The sequence below is a fragment of the Parasteatoda tepidariorum genome, chromosome 5 (genome assembly GCF_982258835.1).
Source record: "Parasteatoda tepidariorum strain Cologne lab strain chromosome 5, Ptep-v5.0, whole genome shotgun sequence".
In the NCBI taxonomy this organism is placed as follows: Eukaryota; Metazoa; Arthropoda; class Arachnida; order Araneae; family Theridiidae; genus Parasteatoda; species Parasteatoda tepidariorum.
In genome coordinates this window covers 90,445,501-90,466,472 of record NC_141759.1, presented here as the reverse complement: position 1 = coordinate 90,466,472, position 20,972 = coordinate 90,445,501, and the positions used below count along the sequence as shown (strand labels likewise).

The 20,972-nt window shown below is 28.1% G+C and overlaps 1 protein-coding gene across 2 annotated transcripts in view; it reads left to right on the top strand.

The window, feature by feature from the left end:
• Positions 1–20,972, top strand: part of LOC107449872 (uncharacterized) — a 53,982-nt gene that overhangs the window by 14,798 nt on the left and 18,212 nt on the right. For both annotated transcript variants that reach the window (XR_006224846.3, XM_043040241.3), the window contains exons 2-8: positions 9,470–9,578; positions 11,249–11,325; positions 13,441–13,575; positions 15,486–15,554; positions 16,551–16,756; positions 18,000–18,066; positions 19,736–19,813. Coding sequence is in view for 1 of the 2 variants with exons in the window: in XM_043040241.3 (XP_042896175.2) it covers positions 9,470–9,578; positions 11,249–11,325; positions 13,441–13,575; positions 15,486–15,554; positions 16,551–16,756; positions 18,000–18,066; positions 19,736–19,813 (741 nt within the window). In the remaining variant the exon portion in view is untranslated. The remainder of the gene's footprint in view (positions 1–9,469; positions 9,579–11,248; positions 11,326–13,440; positions 13,576–15,485; positions 15,555–16,550; positions 16,757–17,999; positions 18,067–19,735; positions 19,814–20,972) is intronic.

Genomic DNA, 20,972 nt, shown 5'->3' with positions numbered 1-20,972 from the left:
TTCTTTACCATGTCGATTTTCGCCACGTGTTACGCAAAAGCGTGCTTTTCACATTGTTCAACGTTTTCATAATTCATTCAACCGCAATCTATTTCGGCGTACCGTCGGTCCATAGCGTATGAAAGCGCCAATCAATTTACATGTTTGATGAAATATTTGCGAGTCCACACACATGTGCGTCTACTGAGCTGTGAGATTCTTGCTCTCTCATATGCAACTCTGCTGCATTTTGCAAGATATTCTCAATTTCAGGCTTCATTTTTCACCCTCTGAAATCGAACCGAAAAATCTCTCGATCTTTTTATGGTGGTTAATGTAATTTTAAAAAAAAGTCCTTTGTCAGAAACTAGTTATTTTATCATGATCATGTAAAATGTTTGATAAATTATTTTGCATTTTGTTAATGTATATAGTGCTTAAAAATATTTTTTTGCGCTTAAGAAGTGCTTATGTTTTGTTGAAACATATGGCTACGCACCCTGTTTAAGTATATACTCTAAAATATTTAATGGGGAGATTTTTTTTTTCTTTTGGTGTTGTATATTTTTCAATATTTAATGTGGTGTATATCCTTTAATACTGGGGAAAGTGGGTGATCTATTTTTAGAATTATTTATTTATTAAATTGTCAATTCACATCCTCAGAAGTACAAAATGCAAAATAGGAAAAACACATATGTAGCCAATAGCTTAGTTGAATAGGGGATTGATTGGTACGGCTATTTTTCATTTATCGATATTTATTTTTTGGTGGGTGATAACCTGTTTGTCATGCCACTTCCAACGATTGTTTTTCATCAATGTTAGTTTTGTCTTTTGAAAATTGAGTTTTTCAAAAAGTTAGGGAAATCATTTTGTCAGAAATGGCTTTAAAAAATATTTTTAGTGAAAAGAAATATGTATGTATTTTATGTACATTTTTGTTGTTAACTAAAAGCTGGTTTTTTTGGCGGAGGGGGTCACGGAAATTCTTGTTAGAAATAAATTTCACTGAAGTGATCTAGGTATACCTGACAAATCTCCTGTTTACCTGTGTATTCTCAAATTTCTCTGTATTTTTTGAAGAAATTTAAAAAAAAATGTCTGTAAAATATCCGTCGATGGCAAAAATACTCAACAGATAGTGCTATTGCCAGTAATGCAGTATGTTTAGTGTTAAAAGTTAAAGTACCCCTGGGGGTCTGGCTAACCGTGAGACGTTTTCGTGGTTTTCTTCTCCATATAACTCAAATGCGGGTTAGTTCATCAAAAAGTCCTCCACAAAAGCAAATTTCTCCCAATGCTTGATCCAGAAGTTCCCTTGTCCTCTGGATTGTGGTTCAAAATTACAAGGCTACGGAGTGTAAGATTAGTAGCCGTAAACCCGAAATTGGGTCGGCTGTTTAACAACGGTTATAAAATAGTTATATAATAATATAAAATGGTTTAAAAAAATCTTCTTTAGGTTAAGATTTATATACATATTTTTTACTTCGCTAAATTATATTATTTCCAATTTTGAATTTCTCTTTTTGACTTAGATGATTATGCACGATGTATCAAAGCATTACTCGTAGCCTAAAATATGTCGCTAGTAAAATCTCCGTTATTTTATTTCTTTAATGTTGGCAGGTATGTAAGGCGTTTAAAAAAAGGTTATAGCTATATTTTATGTCCCATATATTTATTTTAATATACACAGATTTTTTTTAAAATTTGTATTGTCTATTTTTGAACTCATCTTCCAGTTTTGAATATCTATGAAGAAAATCTCTCATGTCATTGGAGTTGTTTCTGTCTAAGTGTGTATAAAAGAAAGACATCGACCTATTCTTTACAACTTTTCACGTGTCGATCTCAACGAACCGAATCGAACAGTTTAGTCGAGTTATTTATAGAAACAACGGCCAACATTTGCCGACTCCAAAAACAAAAGAGGCTCATTTTTTAATAAGTTTGTTTATTTCGGTATGTAATCAAAAATAATACTAGAAATAATTAAGTTGTTTCTTGCCCTATTTAGAACATCAGTGTCCTCCAAACTATGTTCTGTTGGCAAGAATTTACCCATTTAAACATATACAGTCACTGGTCAAATTATCAGACGCACTATAAGATTTTATGTTAAATATTAGTTATCAGGTGATACTATACAGCTTTATTGTTTTTACGTGACTGAAACCGGTTTGCAATTATTTACATTCGTTAAATTAGACGATATCTAATATAAATTTGACGGTTGGATAAATTAGACAAGAGGTTTCCAACTTACATGAGACCGGGGCCCACAATTAAAAACACCAGTCAAATGTCAGGCCGCAACTTTATCAAAATTTTATATGGTACTCTTTTATGCTGGAAGGAACATTAAATATTACTGTCAGATTTCTATCAAGTTGTACAAAACAAAAATATTGAATTACAAATTAAAATAAGAAGTAGATATTTAAAAATATTTAATTGCATATTAAAAATTCTGGCTGCAATAACTTTAATGTGCAACTATGTATTAAGCAATTAATGTGCAACAGATATCAAATTGTTAAGATATAAAACTTTAAAAAGGTTGGTATTAAAACTTACATAGTAGCTAACAAAATGTTCGATGAGAGAATTGAGGTTTGTCTGTTGTACTTGCATTCGAATGGAAACTTAATAAAATAAGTTTTTTTAATATTAAAAAGCAAAATAACAAGCATTACGAATAATTTTGTTGCGTATCATTTTGAATCTACTCTTAGTCAGAAACTTAGTGACAAGATTTTTTTTCTTCTTTTAAATTTAAATCTGTGATAAATTAACACTCTTTTCCAGACCTATTAGGATTTAAAGCAGAAAAGAAAAAAAATTCTCGAGCATCTGAAATTAATTTTTTTTTACTTTTCCTCTCACGCCCTATTCGATTCTAAGAATTTAAATAAATATGATATTACCTCCTTTATGCGTTTTAAAATATACAAATGTAAATAATTTCGTCCAAAATTAGTGGTTTCAAAAAGTTAAATCGGAGAATTTCTTCGAGAAAATTTCTGATACGCACATGCTAAATTATATTCACAAAATACAAAAATAAAAAAATAAAAAAAATTCAAAGAGCAACATACACGATTATTTTTGTATTTCAATAAATATTTTCTTGAGAAATAAATTTTTTTTTCTCCATTGGTATGTTAAATTTCGCAGAAACGAAGAGATTAGGTTTTTTTAAGGAAATTAAAGTATTCTAAACAAATATAGATTTTTTACGAAAACTGTCCGAAAAAAAATGACAACTAATATATTTTAGTTCGCGGGCCACAAAAAAAAGGCTTCGAGGGCCGGATGCGGGCCGCCAGTTGGAAATTATTTTGTTTTTAAATAATATTCAGCATTAATGCATTGTTGTTGTTGTTAATTTACATCGCACTAGAGCTGCACATTGGGCTATTGGCGACGGTCTGGGAAACATCCCGGAGGATGATCCGAATACATGCCATCACAATTTTGATCCTCTGCGGAGGGGATGGCACCCCCACTTCGGTAGCCAAACGACCTGCGCGCGAAGTCAAGCACTTTACTGTAGCACAGTTTAACGAGGACCAATACCGCACACCCTCGGTCCCGACGCAGACTGATCCAAGTGGTCACCCACCCGCACACTGACCGTAGCCAGTGATGCTTGACTTCGGTGATCTGCTGGGAACCGTGTCTTAACGATCAGTCCACTGCGGGACCATTAATGCATTTTATCAGATGCAAAAAATAAATGCAAATGAAGAAAAAAAAATTAAAAGAAAAAAAATCTCGATTTAAATCCAATAAATATGATTTTGTTTCTTTTTTTTAAAAAAAACATGATTTTTGCTTATCGTGACTCTTAATTTTCCTAGAAGTTTTTTTACTAACGACTTCCTAAATTACTCATAAGGAAAAGTTTACACCGTTGCTTGCTCTGCGTGACGTGTAATTTAACTCCCCGATTTTTAGCAAGATTGAGATTCCAACGTGAGAGTTTTAAGTCAATAAATTATATCAACTGCTTTAGCCATAATTTTGTGTATAAAAATATTCAGAATTATTAATGCATTTTATCAGATGCTTTGGTTGATAAATGCGAAAAAAAATATGTATTATTTAAATAAAATCTAATAAAGGAGATATTTATTATTATTATTATTTTTAAATATGTTTTTGCCGACAGTGACCCTAAGTATCCTATAAGTTTTATTTTGTTTACTAACGACTACTTAAATTAAACACAAGGAAAAGTTTACATCGTTACTTGCTCTGTGTGACATGTATTTTAACATCCTGATTTTTAACTAGATTGAGATTCCAACGTGGGAGTTTAAAGTCAACAAATTATCAACTGCTTTAGCTATAATTTTGTGTATAAAAATATTCAGAATTATTAATGCATTTTTTCAGATGCTTTGGTTGATAAATGCAAATAATTAAAAAATATGTATAATTTAAATTCTAATAAATGAGATATTTTTTTAATATTTTTATTTAAAAAAAATTAATTTTTGCCGACAGTGAACCTACTAAGTATCCTATAAGTTTTATTTTGTTTACTAACGACTGCTAAACACAAGGAAAAGTTTACATCATTGCCTTGCTCTGCGTGGCATGTAATTCAGATTGTTTAACAAGATTGAGATTCCAACGTAGGAGTTTTTGAGAATACTTCTCTGGGCTGCTCCTTATCCAAGAAAGATGACGAAACTCAAGTATAATTACCGTTTACTCTGACATTCAAGTGCAATAAATTTTATTCTTTGATAATTCGGGTGAGACTATCTTATTTGGCAATAAGAAGCTGTGGTAGAATTAAATAGATTAATTGGGTGGTCACTATCATTGTTGAAGTCGTGACTTTTTTGAGAATGTATGGCACTTTTATTTCACTGTCCTACTTAGGTATTTGTGGTGAGGGGAAACCCGTGAATTATGTTGCTTTATTGTGTCTTAATTTTTTATTTAAGATTTGTTTATTTTATGAATTATGAAAGTGGTCTTCAAATACACTTTTTTTTGGAAAGAAATTCCTTATTATATTTTTTGAACCAGAGGAATTACGTTCGATTTATTAAAAAGCAAATTTTGTTGAGTATATGTATAATTACTTCGAATCGAATTACGAATTCTTCGGTTTGTAATATTAATGTCTCATTTTTTTCAAAGGATGAATATGTTAATGGCGAGTATAGCTCATAGAATTATAGTATAGCTAGCCTCAATCAATCGTTTCCAAAAGAACTATTCATTACAAATGATAAATATTGAGGGGAAAAAAAACATAATTTACTAATAAAATATAACTTATAGAACCGCGATGGCTCAGGGGATAGAGCGTTCGCCTTCCAATGAGGTGAACCGGGTTCGAATCCCAGCTATGGCCGGTTAATATGAATTCCGCATCCGGCATGCACCGACCCTAGTGTTGATGTGAAATATCCTCAGTGATAGATTAAAGTCCCCTTGCCGTGGTTCTCCTGGCTTTCCTCTCCATGTAATTAGGTTTAAAATTACAAGGCTGCGGAGTTGAACATTAGTAGTCGTAAACCTAAAATTTGGTCAGCTGTTCAACGACACAGTTATAAAATAAAATAATATAACTTATAACAATAGAAGATTTAATTTTACAGTTAACAAAAATTAAAAAAAGAAAAAAATATTAAATAATTTTACAGTTAACTAAAATTAAAAAGGGAACTACTTTGCATTCATAGTTATAATTAATCATAGATAGATATATTATAAGTTTTCATAAATGATGTGATTACAGGATTTGATTGCCTTTCAGGGGTCCCCAACCCTATGCCCGCGGGCACTATGGCGCCCGTCGATCGGTCTAGGTGTGCCCACTGCTTGTGCACAACCATAAAAGACTTCATTTCTCCTTTTTCCCATAAAATGCTATGCAAATTTTATGCTATGCAAATACATAAGTACACTAGCTCAGTAAAGACAAAGTACTTGATAGACTTTTACATTTAATTGAAGAAATAAAAAACTATCTTGTAGCCAAAAATCTAACATTTTTAGAACCAAGAGATACTAATACTAATTATATTCCTGTGTTAAATTAATTTTTAAAATTAAGTTTTTGTGCATTATGAGTAGTGTGCATTATTACCCATGTCTATCAACTATAAATTTATCTTGAAAAAATAAATGGTGCCCGCCATTCGACCGATATTCTGGTATTTGCTCTTAGGTACAAAAAGGTTGGGGACCCCTGGCCTAAATGATCATATCAAAATCAGTTTTAGTAAACATACATTAAAAGAAGAAAAATTTTAAAGTTATTTTATTACAATAGAATCTGGATCGATCGTTTCTCGGGGACAATCCCGTGCGAACGATAGATACGGGGAAAAACGAATCAATTTAAAATACCAAATAATTAGTAGTAAATGTGCGAAAATTCCTAACTGTACAATAAGTATAAAAACATTAATTTGAAAAAATTACGTACTTGCAAATTTACGATGCAGAAGAAGGATAAATAAATCTCTGTATTTATTTAAAACGTTGAGAAAGTTTGATTTTCTTTTTTCTCACCCCAAACGATAAATTTTGACATTTATTACAGATTGCTGTTCATTTGCGTGAATAAAAAAAGTTCCTTATTGTTTTTAAGCCTTCGAGTCTTCCCGGCTAAGATTCCTCTAATTGAAATTGGTTGTGTTAAGTTAGATCTTCATCGGTATCACTTTACGCTTCTTCGCTTTTTAACGATAGCGGTAGAATTTCTGTACCATAAACGCTAGAAACGTACGAAAACTATTTAAACGGAAATAATTAACGAGAATAGCATTTGTGTCAGTACCGTTGTAACAATACCATACGGGTAAACGAAAGATGCCGCACAATGGATCGAAGTTAGTCTGTAATATATTTAGTTTAAAACTTATGTACTGAATCGTGCAGCACTTCTTAGTTAATTTTTTTTTAAATAAATATTTAATGGTTATTTCATGCACATTTTTTCATCAAAAAAAATCTCTCCCCGGAAGTTGTTAAGACTCTTTTTTTATTAATAAATAAAACTATTGATTGGTCTTATCCGGAGTCAACGCGATACTTGCTCTGCATGTCTCGAGTAACTTTTGATGTAATGTAACTAGATTTGCTCCCACAACAAAATATTTAAAAAAAAGAAAAAAAAAAGAAATTTTTAGATTTTCAAAATAACCAGATTTACTACACGTTTCAAAAGGTCTTAGTCTCCGATAGTTTAAATGAGCTTGATTGAAATTATTTTCTCTGAGTTATTGAAGTTAAATTTTTTTTTTTTTACTCAGCTACTAACATTGTTCTAGTATTTTGTTCTATGTACTTCAATCTTCTTTGGTGAGGAAAATGAAATTCACGAAAAGAAATTGCATAGGATATAATATTAATGAATTTAATTGAATATGAAAAGGTTAGAATAAATCATTAACAAATATTATATGCAAAATATTAGTACATAATTTAGTATTTTTTATATAATCTTTTATATATTTTGTTAGTATAGGAAAGTCTGTGGTTGATTTGGAATAGACGTCCTGTTATTACCATTATTAATTACAAAGCATATCTATATGATTAGATTGTTATGGGGTAAAATTAGGAAATTTACCCAGAAACCATATCTATATGGTTAGGTTACTATAGAGCAAAATTAGGAAATTTTCATACTGGCCTGTGACCAGCTGTAGTATGTTAAACAATGACGGGTCTTTTGAAACATGTGATCACTTTTTTAAAAATTGAAAATTTTAAACGTTTAAAAAAGAAAAAACTATTGGTATTATTAATATTTAGTTGCCCTGTGGCTGGTGACGACCAATAATTCTGCGCGGTAGCGAATTCTAGGAAGTCAGGGTACACAGATAGTCAGTCATTCCTGACTTCTTTTTTTTAGTACGAATTTTGTTTACAACACTCTTTCATCAGCATAGTTAGAGTACGTAATCTCATTTACATTCAGTGAGTCATGGGATTTAGTTGTTGGGATTGCATACGTTTTAAAACGCAAAATATTTTCAATTAACACAATCTTGAAATTTTAGTTCTCAAACATAATTATATAGTTAAATGTTAGGAAAACTTTCAAAATTATAATGGTGAGACAGTTGATTTTTTAAAATGCATATAACTTAATATAAATTTCTTTTCTATTTTCAAACACACTAGTTCTTAAATGTTTTCAATATTATCACAGTGCAGTATATCTGATTCCAGTTTTGTGTCACTAAACTCTACTTTCAGCTTAACTTAGTTGATTTCTAAGTCAAAAACCTTACAAATCTGAACACTTCGTCGATTTGAGGTATTTTGGGGAAGACGTGATGACTAGAAAATTAATTTTGAAAAACTCTATGTAGTTTGCCCCTTGGCAGAATTACGGCGACATTGTCGCAGAACGTTAGAGTTTTTGCGGAAAGATTTTTCATTTGGGAAGGGAAAATTTTTGGTTTTCCTTTCTGCAGATTTTTTATTTTTTTTTTTCAAAAATGTCTTTCTTACGCATCAGAGAGGAAAGAAATAATCGTGATTTTTCTATTCTTTTTTGAGATTTAAAAAAAAAAAAAAAGATAATCGGTGGTGACTGGCTTTAGCTGGAATTTCAAATTAATAATGTGAAATAAAAATTTCAGAAATAACGCGAAAGTTTAAAAGATAGTTCGCTCTAGAAATGGTGTTCTTTCTTTTACTTTGTTTCCTTAAAGCAGACCATGTTTTACATACATTTGTCAATCTCCATTTTGGAAATTACTCCATGGATTTTACGATTTTTAATTTACATACGAATTTTGATTTATTATCGTTTAATTTATTTACGAATTTTAATTTGTGTAATGATTTGCAAAATTCGAAAGAGGAAATAATTAGTGTATTTTGTATTTTTATACCTACAAAATTCGAGAATATTGCCTATAATATTAGAATTAATAAAATATTACTTTTACAATTAAAATTTTTTATACATTTTAATTCTATACTCTCTCCTGTAATCACAACGTTTCTGTTACTTTAAATTAATGATTGCTATATTAAAAAGTATCTTAAAACAAAATATATATATTAGTGCTAGGGAAGTTAGTCACAGAAAGGCTGAAAAAATTCTGCCACAGGGGTAGTTTGTATGTTGTTACTGATCTATGTACTACGTTTATATACTAGTATTGTGGATATACTAGTACTATGTTTATATACTAGTATTGTGGATATACTAGTACTATGTTTATATGTTACTACTTGCTTTTTTTTTTAACTCTACCATTTATCAAATTTATGACGAGTATTTAAATGAAATAGTGCTGTTTTAATGAGTTAAATTGCATTTTGTAAAATTATATTTATAGTTCCAATTTCAACCTCAAATAAACAGCCAATTTGTGTTAGAACTAAATGTAAAATTTTTGACGTGTCTATTCCTATATTCATTTTGATTATAATATCTTTTTCTTTGTTTATTTTCATTTTTATGTTTAATAAATGCTTTTCTTCACAGCAATTGAAAAAATTGACTGATAAGTTGAAGAATGATAATGATTATTCATGTTCATGTGCCTTAAAGGATGTCAATAGACCAAAGAATAGATATAAAGACATTGTACCATGTAAGTTAGCTTTGATTTCTTATGATGTTTATCAGTGTTCTCATCATAGAAAAAAAATGGGTGAGAATTTCTCACCCTTTCTCAAAAACAGGGTGAGATTTCAGAAAGTTAAGTGAGATTTCTAAAAACTGAAAAAATACAAATATACTTGGAAAAAAAATCATTTCTTTTATTATAATACATTTTTAACGTCTTCTATTTTTTAAAGCATTGAATATTTTTGCTGCATCATCATAGAAGATTTTGCCTTTACTAGGTATTTGTCCATCTTACATTAGTGCATAAAAAAATTTGAACGTCTTACATGAAAAACCATACCTACAGTAAACACGTGGTTGCAGAGAAATGTGTTCTGAAAGGGGTTCTTAGGTTCGGAGGGGTTGTGTTCTGTTGTTCGAAAAGGTTCTGAACAATACCTACTGGTAAATAGGGAAGCTAGATAACGGGGCAAGTGTTGAAAATAATGAAGATCTAGGAAGAAAAGTGAAACGAATTTTATTCTAAATGTCGTAATTCGAAGCTTTTTCCAAAATGAGAGAATTTCGCGAATTTTGAAATTGATTTATAGAATGCGCGAATTTCTCGCGGTAATCATTTTTTAATGCGAGAAAAGAAAAAAATATGCGAGATTCTCGCGTTCTCGCGCTGTAGTGAAAACACTGAATTTATTTATATGAATTAACTATATTTTTTCATTTCAAAAAAGTTTAATTCAAATTTTTTAAAGTCAATTTTTTGTTCAAATTTTTTTATTTCAGTATATTATTTTTGTTATTTTAATAGGAAAACTTTGTTAGTTTATTATTTATTCTCTTTAATTATTATCACTTTAAAATATAAATGGGAAACTCTATTTAAATCGAATTTTAACTTTAATTAAGATATCTAAGATCACTAGTTTGCTTTAAGCAATTGATTTCAATCATTAAAATAAAAGGAGAAAAGAACACTCTTTAAGATAAGTTTTACTTTTAAAGATATTTTGATCATTTGGACTTTTAAAAAAAATCTTTTGACATACACTAGACTTCCAAAAATAAATAAATAAAAATAATTAATCTTTGCAAAGAATTAATAATAAAAAAATATGCAGTTGGCAAATATCAATCTTATTCTTGAATTTATCTATTTATCAAAATGCATAAGCCATTTTTTTTCTTGCCAATGTATGTGGGAAATTATATTCTATAGAGAGTTTAAAAAAGGCTTGATTTTTTTTTCTGTATAATATTACTTACTAATTATAATTCTTAAGGTGTTAATATTTTTAAAAAAAAGACTGAGTGTTTTTTGGCATAATATTACTTACTAAATATAATTCTTAATGTGTTAATATTTATAATCTTTAACTTGAAAAAACTTAAAAACAGTGAACCAACTTTGACCTTTTTGAAACACGTAATAACATTACTTGTCCATAATTCTGTGGATTTACTCTGAAATATTCATTATTATGCTTTCTATATTAATCTTAAAGACTTCATTGCTCTGAAATGTCTAATAAATTCAACTATATAATGAAACATAATTGATTTAAATAAATGAAAATCTGAGTTAAGTTGAAAAAAATTCTAATTTATTTAACATTTTTGCTTTTTATGTGTAAATTTTATTTCTTTTTAATTAATACTTTTTTTTTGCTAAATGAGTTGTGATTTTAATTTTTTTAGATGACAAGTCACGAGTCATTCTTCCAAAAAGTGAAGGTATTCCTGGGTCAGATTACATAAATGCCAGTCATATAAAGGTACATTGATTTTTTTTTTTTAAATTAAGTTTTGTTTGTGGTTAAATAAAATATCTAGAAATTGTTTTTGATATTTTACTCCAAATGTCTGACATCATTGTACTTTTGAAGTAAAATATCAAAAACTGTATTGTATAACACATTCGTTGATGTTCTTAAATTGCTGGTAGTTTTAAAAAAATTTACTATTATAGAAAAGTGTCTCCATATGCAATCACATTATCCATATTTGTTTATTTATTTATTTTTATGTGTTTGCATTGTATTTCTTTACTGCAGAATGCATTTGCTTTAAGGAATGAATTTTTTTTTATCCTGCTAGCATATAAGAAAGTATAAAACTAATATGTTGTTTCCTTTCTCAATAGTAACAGCTCTAAATAATAATTTTATTAGTTAATAACTGGTTAACAGTAAAAGAAATATTAGCCTGCTTCAAACTAAATTTTATTAGAAAAAGTTAAGTAAATAAAATACAGTACACTCTCGATTATCCGTGCGCGGATTATCCGGTTTGCGGATTATCCGGTTTGCGGATTATCCGTGCTCATTCCGGAGTCACAAAAAATATAAAGAGAAACATTTTCAAAATTAAAAAACTTTGATTCATGAAGTTATAACACTACAAAATTTCTGTAAGCAATATTCGTTATTGGATTACAGTATATGGAATATCAGCAGCATGGTCAAGGGTAAAATCGTCTATGTTATCACGATCTTGGAGAGAGATCATACCGCTTGATGAACAGTTTTCTTCAGATGTTCAAGAAAAATATGATAACAGTATTTTCGAACAAGCAAAAGGAATCTAAGGTTTCGAAATTCTTTATGAAGAAAATTTAGAAGATTGGTTTCCAGTATTTGACAGATAAAGACATCGTTATGTTGCTAAATCAAATAGTGATGATAGTAACTGATGCAGAAGATGTAGTAAATGAAGGAAATACAATTTCTCATACTGCAGCTCTGTGGTAACTTTATTAGATTTTATGGGAGGATTTGATTACGGTGAAATTACTGCGGTTCGTAAAATATGTGTATCGATAAATGACGAAGACACTTTACGCATTTTTTTAAAAGGAAAATTCCTAGTTTGATGTTTTACAGCATGCAAATGTGAGTAATTTTTATATTTTTTGTACTAATATTGATTTTGTCTTTAATAAAAGGAGTTTTCGGATTATCCGTGTTTTCGGATTATCCGTGTTTTCGGATTATCCGTGTTTTTCGATTGTCCGTGCGACCTGTCCCGGTGATTAGCCCGGATAATCGGGAGTGCACTGTAATTTCAAAGTTACCCAGGTAACACAATCCTATGTTATGGCTTTCTTATGAAGAATGTTTGTGTGTGATAGTATAATAATATAATATTTCAATTGCTTAAAGTCAAATAATAAATCTGAAGAAAATGCTTAAAAAAGTTTTTATTGAGTATAGTGCTAATAGGATACAAGTTTCTGATATTTCGTTAAATCAAAATGTGTTGCTAGTATTTATTTCTTAAATTTATCTGAAAATATCATAATTTAGTGAGGAAATTTAAATGCTAGAAGCAATAAATAGAACAAAAGAATGTGTCAAAAAGTTTAATAGTAAGTTGATACAAACAAGTAACATAAAATGTTTATTTTAATTACTTTTTAATAAATAATTGCAATTTTTTCTCCAATAAAACTAAAATTAATTCATTAAATTTAATTAATGAACTGATATTTGAAAAAACTGAATTAACATCAAGTGTCATCCACTACAAGTTTAAAAAAATATATTTAAACTTGAATGGATGAATAAAAATTATTTTATTAATTTATTAATTAATTTAATTTATTAATTAATTTATTAATCAATTTAAATTAATAAAAATTATTTTATTAATTTATTTAAGTTGAAAATTTTAACAAGATATAGGGAGAGTGTGAACTAATAGTAGGAATTGAACAATTAAAGAGATAAGTTAGTTCATTATTAAATACCATTTACTACTTTTAAAAATTTTAAATTTAAATAAAATATTTTTAAAATATAATAAATGGATAAATAAAATATGTCAAATAATACTTAATTTAGAATGATTAAAATAATACTTAAGTTTTTTTCTTTAAATTCTTTATTTAGGGAGCTAGTGGTGCTTTAGCTTACATCGCTGCTCAAGGGCCTCTACCAAATACTGTGATAGATTTTTGGAGAATGATATGGATTTGTGATGTTCAAGTTGTTGTGATGGCTTGCAATGAGGTGGAATCTGGAAAAGTAAGAATTTAAGGATTTTAAATAACCTGTTTGTAATTTGTCTGTAAAAAATCATAAGTTATTATATATAGTTATTATATATATATATATATCATAGTTCGTAGCGTTTTATAAAGGTGCTTATTTTCGGTTTTCGTGTTTTAAAAGCCCTTAAAGGTGCATCTCTTTAATGGGTGTTTTTAAAAAGTGCTTAATTTTCCCTTTTCAAAAATTAGATTTTTTTCTCCCTTACCATGACGATTGTGCAAAAACATGGTTTTCACATTGTTCTCTTCAACCTTTTCCCAATTCATTCAAACTCAAAGCATTTCGATGTAACGTCAGTCCGAAGCGTATGAAAGCGCTAATCATTATACTTGTTTGATGAAATACTTGTGGGTCCGCATGTGCGTCAACTGAGGGTTCAGTGAGATTATTGCACTCTTATGTGCAACTCTGCTGCATTTTGCAAGGTATTCTCAATTTCAGGATTCATTTTCCACCCTCTGATATCGAACCGAAAAATTCTGATCTTTATGTGATGGATAATATAATCAAGAAAACGATTTGTCAGAAACTAGTTATTTTATCATGATCATGTAAAGTCTTAAAAACTTATTTTGCATTTTGTTAATGTATATGGTGCTTAAAAATATTTTTTGAGTGCTCAAAAAGTACTTTGCTTATTTTTTTGTTGAAAGATTTGGCTACGCACCCCGTATATGTAGACCAGCTGTTCCCAATATGTTTTTTTCTGTGGAACCCTAAATAATCAACCTTCCAAACCCCAACTTTATAAATAAAGTATAAAAAAGACTATATAGTGAACATATTAATCAGTAAAAAGACTAATGTGAATATTTAATAACAGGAATGAAATTTTCTCTTGATTATATTAATAATTTTAAATTTGGTTTTATACTTGGCAGTTAAATCTACAGTTTTGAATTTGAATCTAGTCTAGTTATGAATGTGTTTGGTGTATGCTAAAATAAGCCAAATTATGGTTTTCGTGTAAATGGAAGCTGAAATGAACTGTTATAAGTGTTGATAATGGTGATCAGGGAAACGCATTTCTTTGTAAACAAATTTAGTTATTTTATTTGAGTTGAATAGCAAGATTGAAAAATACTAATGCAATTTTTTATAAATGCATGTTCTTTTCAGAATGTAGTTCAATATACAGTTATTAGAGAAATTAAATTATATTTTTAAAAAATTGCTGTTTCTTATTCACTGGCATTTTACTTTAGATAATTTTAGAAAGGAATCGAAATATCAAATAAATAATGGATCATTGATTGGTTTTAAATATAATTAAAGGCTTCAAAAATTTTTAAGAAAAACTGGTTGAAGGAAGTCCTAACTCTCGGAACTTTCTCAATATTTCCACAGTACCCTAGGGTTCCGCATTTCCCATATGGGGACTGCTGTATGTTATAAGACTTGAAATTAATATCTAATGCTCCATATTTAGAAAGAGCATATGGTTTGGTATTAATATCATGAAAGGACAATCTTAAAATATTTATAACTATTTTATAGTTAAAGATGTTAAATTTAATTTTGCTACCTCTGTCTTTTATGCTTTAATTACCAATTTTATTTTTTATCCAATATTGTGGTATTTAATCGAACCTCGTATGAAATATTCCATTATTCTTAAATAATTTGAACACTTTTTGTTTCATAGGTTATATTTTGCTGAGTTTTCTAATTTTTGAAATTTCTAAAATTCATTATTGTTTAATCTAAATATGCATTTCCTGTAATATCTTCATTTTATTTATCTATAAAGAATATCATAAGTAGCAGTAGCAGGGATTCAAGCATGTAATTTTAGTCTGAGAAATTTTTCCTAATAGCAATGTTTTACATAAATGTAATTTTTCTCCTTTATCAATTTTTATTGAATTGTAATTTTGTTTTAGAATAAGTGTGAGAAATATTGGCCATCTAAGGGTGAAGTGAAACATTTTGGAAATATTTCTGTTGAATTGGTAAGATTTTTTATTTAATTTTATTACAATATATAATTATGTTTGTCAAATAAATCAAACTCAGATAGAAAATTTCTTGTAAATAATTTTGTAACCAATCTCAAACTTACAAGTATCATAATGAATAATACAAATATACCCTAAAGAGAGGTTTAGACATAGATTTTTCAGATATTCAGTTTAACTTGTATTAAATAAATGTAACACTTAGTATATTAAACTCGAATTTGCTAAAATTAAAATTGAAGTTAAAAGTTATTAACATTTAAGTTAAATGTTATTTTTTCTCCCTTTTCATTTAACAACTAATTCTACCTTTGATATAATTTATATTTTATGAACTTGAAACAGAATATAGTTGTCTGCTATAGCTATATCAATTTATTATTATCTTTCTAAAAAATTTATTTTGTTTAGTCCATTGCAAATAGTCCAATGGTAAGCATCTACTTAAAATTGTGCTTTGCTGTGTATTTATTTAATGATTATAATATTTAAGTGAGTGACTGTATAAACTACCAAATTTTACTAAAAGGTATATCATGTCTTCGATCTAAATTATATTAATGTAAGGTTATTATATCTTATTAATAATAAAAAGCATAAATTACCTAACTTAACATAATAATTTATTTTCCCTGTATTTTTTTATTATTTTTCTTCTATTATTTATTTATTTATTATCTATTATTATTTTTCTTTTATTATTTATCTATTTATTATCTATTATTATTTTATCTATTTTCTTTATTTATTTTCTGTTTTTTATTTATTATTTTTATCCATTATTTTATATTTATTATTTTTATTTATTTATTTTTCTTTGCTTGACTATTAATGAGCATTTGAGATATATGCTTGTATTGAAAGTTTCTTTAAATTTGTTACTTTTAGAAGTCATGGTTTTTATTTAATGCTTTCATAATCTCTACAACTCTGATTGTATTCTACTCGTGACTTATTATATTAGTAAAATCATTTATTATTTTTCATTAGATCAACACTTCTCAGATCTGTCAAGATTTTTTAATACGAACTCTATTAGTCAAATGTGATTCAGAAATGAGGGATGTTTACCAGTTTCACTATACATCTTGGCCTGATCATGGAATTCCTGATACCGTTCATCCCATTCTAGAATTAGTACGCTTGATGCGTCAGTGCCAAGCATCAGAAACAATGCCAATTGTTGTCCATTGCAGGTAAAAGTTTTTCTTAAATTTTATTTTTTTGCAGGCATTTATAATATTATTCTTAATTTAAAGCAGTTCTGATGTTTTATTTAGTGTTGGTGCTGTTGGCGAGTTTGAGTTTCGCCAGTAGCGGCGGCTCCATTCCCCCGCTCACTTCGTATTAATTTTTCATAAGCTCTTGTGCTTATTGTATTTCGTTTTTATTATTTTTCGTTTAAATAAAAAAATTTGTTATTGTTATGAACTATTTGCATTACTTGACCTATGGATACTTTATTGTTATGGTGGGTTGGACCCTACATATTTCATTTTCAATTTTTCATGACAATCATATGTATTAAAGAATAAAGTAATTTTGAGACATTTTTGTTCTTTTAGAAATTTTTATCAGTTCCAAAATTTTATGAATGAAGCACTAAAAACATGAGTTGTTAAAGAAAAAGTTTACTGAACAAATTGTTTGATAATTTCTGATATTCTGTTTAGTTTTTTCAAGTATTCTTTCAAATTTGTTTTCTATCCTTATTCTAAGAGAGAGTAAAAAATATATACATATATATATTATCCTGCTATTGAATTACACAAATATCAAGTATTTGATTATCCCGAAAGACTTAACTATGAACTAATAATTAACTTCCAGCATTATAAAATCTATTTTTGATAACCTTTTTTTAAAAAAATTTATTAGTTTTGAATGGTTGAAAAAACAGAGGAAATGTTTTTCCCCAAAATTGTTCATTACTAAAAAATGTTAGTAATTTAGCTAACAACCATTAATTAACTTATATCAAATCTGTCAAACTACTGTAAAGTAATTTATGTTTTCTTTATATGTATTTCATATATATTTATTTTTTATGTACCCTATTGTCTAAATTTTTTTCATCTCAACTTCATTAAACAACAAAGAATAAAATGGGCAGGCAGCGTTATCAGAATGGACAAACACCGTACCACAAAAAAAGTTTTCAATGCCAGACCAGTTGGCACAGGAAAAAGAGGCAGATTGAATTTGAGATGGATAGATGGCCGAGAAAAAGACCTTTTTGGTCTTAAAAACTAAAAGCTGGGAAATACTAGCAGGAAAAAAGTTAGTCTGGAAAAAACTTCTGGAGAAGGCCAAGGCCCACCCTGGGCTGTTGAGCCATTGATGATGATGATGATTGTCTAAATTGCTATTTTTGATATTATAAAATATATATCTATAACTTTGCTAGTGTAATTTTTAATTTTTTTTTTCTTTTTGCAGTGCTGGCTGCGGGAGAACTGGAACTATTTGTGCTGTAGATTTCGTATGGGCTTGTCTGAGGCATGGTGTTAGTATTAACTTTTTTCTTGCGTAATACATAGATAACAAGTTGCTTCTTCAAAAAACACAATATATTCGTTTCAATTAGTTCTGTAAAAATAGTTTGAAATGGTGCATAGTGGTATGTTTTTAAAGAACTTATTTTACCAGGAATAGTTTTAGTATTAAATATACTTTATATTGTACCTAGGGCCTTATAAATTATGCGGAAATATTTTTGATATTATGCGACAAGGATGTGAAAATTTGTAAAAATTATTTAAAGAGATTGGAGGTCACCTATGAAACGAAACAGAAATTTAAAAAGAAAATATAAAACATTTTTGATTTTCTTTCTTACTTTAATTACCTTTCGTCCTAATTCAACATCACAACAATTATTAAAGTACTGTGAAATTAGTCCAAAAGCTGAAATTTTTTTAAACTTTGTTTCTGTTTCATAAGAATTAAAACGTAACTGGATATGGCTCTTTTTTTATTTTATTTTTTTATTTATCCGCTTTTCTTTTATGTCTACTGAATTAGGCAGGTCAAAAAGGAATTGCCTCTCTTGTCCTGTAAGTTCTAGAAATTTCTCTGAATTCCAGAACATTCTTTAACATGTTCTTAGTTTGCAGCATAAAAGAAGTTGATTGTCATGTTCAAACTATTAGCAAAGGAGAAAGTTAGGGATAACTTGATGAAAGGATTCTAAAAAGTTAAAAGGGTGAAATTGCTTGGGATAAGAATTCTAAATATAAATTTTCTGGTAAATGATGATATTTTGCTGAAAAATGAAAATTATGCAAGTACTCTTGTGATTATGTGGATATTTGTAAATTTTTGCAGCTTCACAAAATGTACATGTCTCTTATTTAACCTATTTGTGATTTTTATCAAGTCAAATTTTACTTATTGTTCTAAACTTTTAAGTGTTATTCAAAGTTTATGTAAATGAGTACTTAATATTTACCAGGGGTCTAGTTTTTTTTGAGAGGTAGCTATTTTGTGAAAATTTAGATATAATTTGTGAAAATTAAAAATTATGTAAAAAAAATCAACACAAGAGTAAAAAATATTTAAAAAAATTGTCACTACAATTAAAAATTTATGACTGGTAAATTTCTACATACTTTTCCTCATGTATTCAAAAATAATTTTGCTATTGTAAAATTTTGACCTTAAAATTTTATCCAAGTTTAAAAATCCATTAAAATCATTGTCCACAGTTAAATTTCAATTTGAATTTATTAAAAACATGCATTTACAGTACGAGCACTAAAAGTTATTTTCATTATTTGAACATTTTCCACTAGGTCATATGGAAAAAAGTTTCACAGAGATAAAAATGTTTCATAAAAAAATAAAGGTCTGATAGAATAAATTTACAATGTTTAAGATAATGTTCGAATGTTTAGAATAATGTTTGAATCTCAACTTCCTGTACAGTTTATAGAAGGACCTCATCATTTCATTTTTAAAAAAAACTCAGCCAAAAAAAAGCTCACTTTGATATGGCGTAAGTTACCTTTTAGGCTTACCACACTGCACTATCTGACCAAACATGTGCTACCTTTTCGTAAAAGACAGCTGTTAGTACATATACTTGGACGGAACCCTGTTTACATAAAAAAAAATTCATTTTATGGAGAAAAAATTTCTTCATCTTTATAAGTTTTTGGTAATTATTTTTTCAGAAACTCTCAGAAGATTTCTCGTTATTTCAAATTGCTGTTGAATTGAGGAGACAAAGGATTGCCATGATACAAACTAAGGTGAGGGGGAAATAAAATGCTTCTGCTAAGTATTTGAAATTACAGTTAATTCCTTTATTTTTGTTACAACCTAACTTGATATTCTTAATTTATATTTTTGGTTGTTTGATAGAATATATCTTGTTGTAATTGCTCTAAAGATAACTTGAAAAAGAAAGCAATTCTAGGCTTTGCTGAATTTTTTAGCTTTGAAATTTATGTCATTACTTTAAAAACTTAGTTTCCATTAAAATTATGAAATATTATAATTCCATCAAAACATTCCAATTATTATCTTTTGATGAATTATAAATAATATATATTGAAATCATTAAATAATTTAAAGTTAACAAAAACATTAATTTAAAATTGCAAATAACTTTTAACTCATTGGCAGTTGAGCAAATGGGCAAAATTGGGAGAAAGTTTTTCTCCAATACACTATTTCCCTATCTGATAACATAGAAAACCGGTTAGGCTATGTGGAGAAGTAACTTAATAGATAATTAAACTTATGTAGAATGAGTATAAAAATAAATTGAGTTAAAAAAAAGTGTGATATTAATTATACTATCATAGTTTATTTGTTAAATTAGATCACAAAGTTTGTTATTTGTATCAAATTAAATTTTATTTATTTTCCTTTGAAGCCTGCATATGGAATTGCTTCAGGAAGGTACTTCATTTTTATATTTACTTGTTTTGATGTATGATTATTGTTATATCCTATCTATCTTTTGATAATTGTTATAGAATTTAAGAAGTTGTTACTTTTATATATGTTAATATAAGTTAGGTTTATGCAAATTTGATTCATATCTAGCTTTTATGTGTTTTTAAATTGTCACTCCATTGCTTTGACTGTAATTTAATAATTTTCAAATTCTAAAGAAAATCGAAAGATTAGTGTTAAAGCTGTCTTTTTCAAACATGGAAATGTGCTGTGTTAAAAAATTAAAAAAAAAGGCATACAAATACAAAATGCCCCCATCTAATAAACATGCTTAGAATGACAAATAAGATGATATTGGTGGAACTAAAGTTTAAATTCTCTGTTCTTTGTGTTTTTATGATCTCTGTTGCAGTAAAATGTAATTACTTCCTCTTTAATTATGGTTAATAACCATAAACTATTGAATCATTGATGTTATTCTTACAATCAAAATATTGTAGAGAAAAT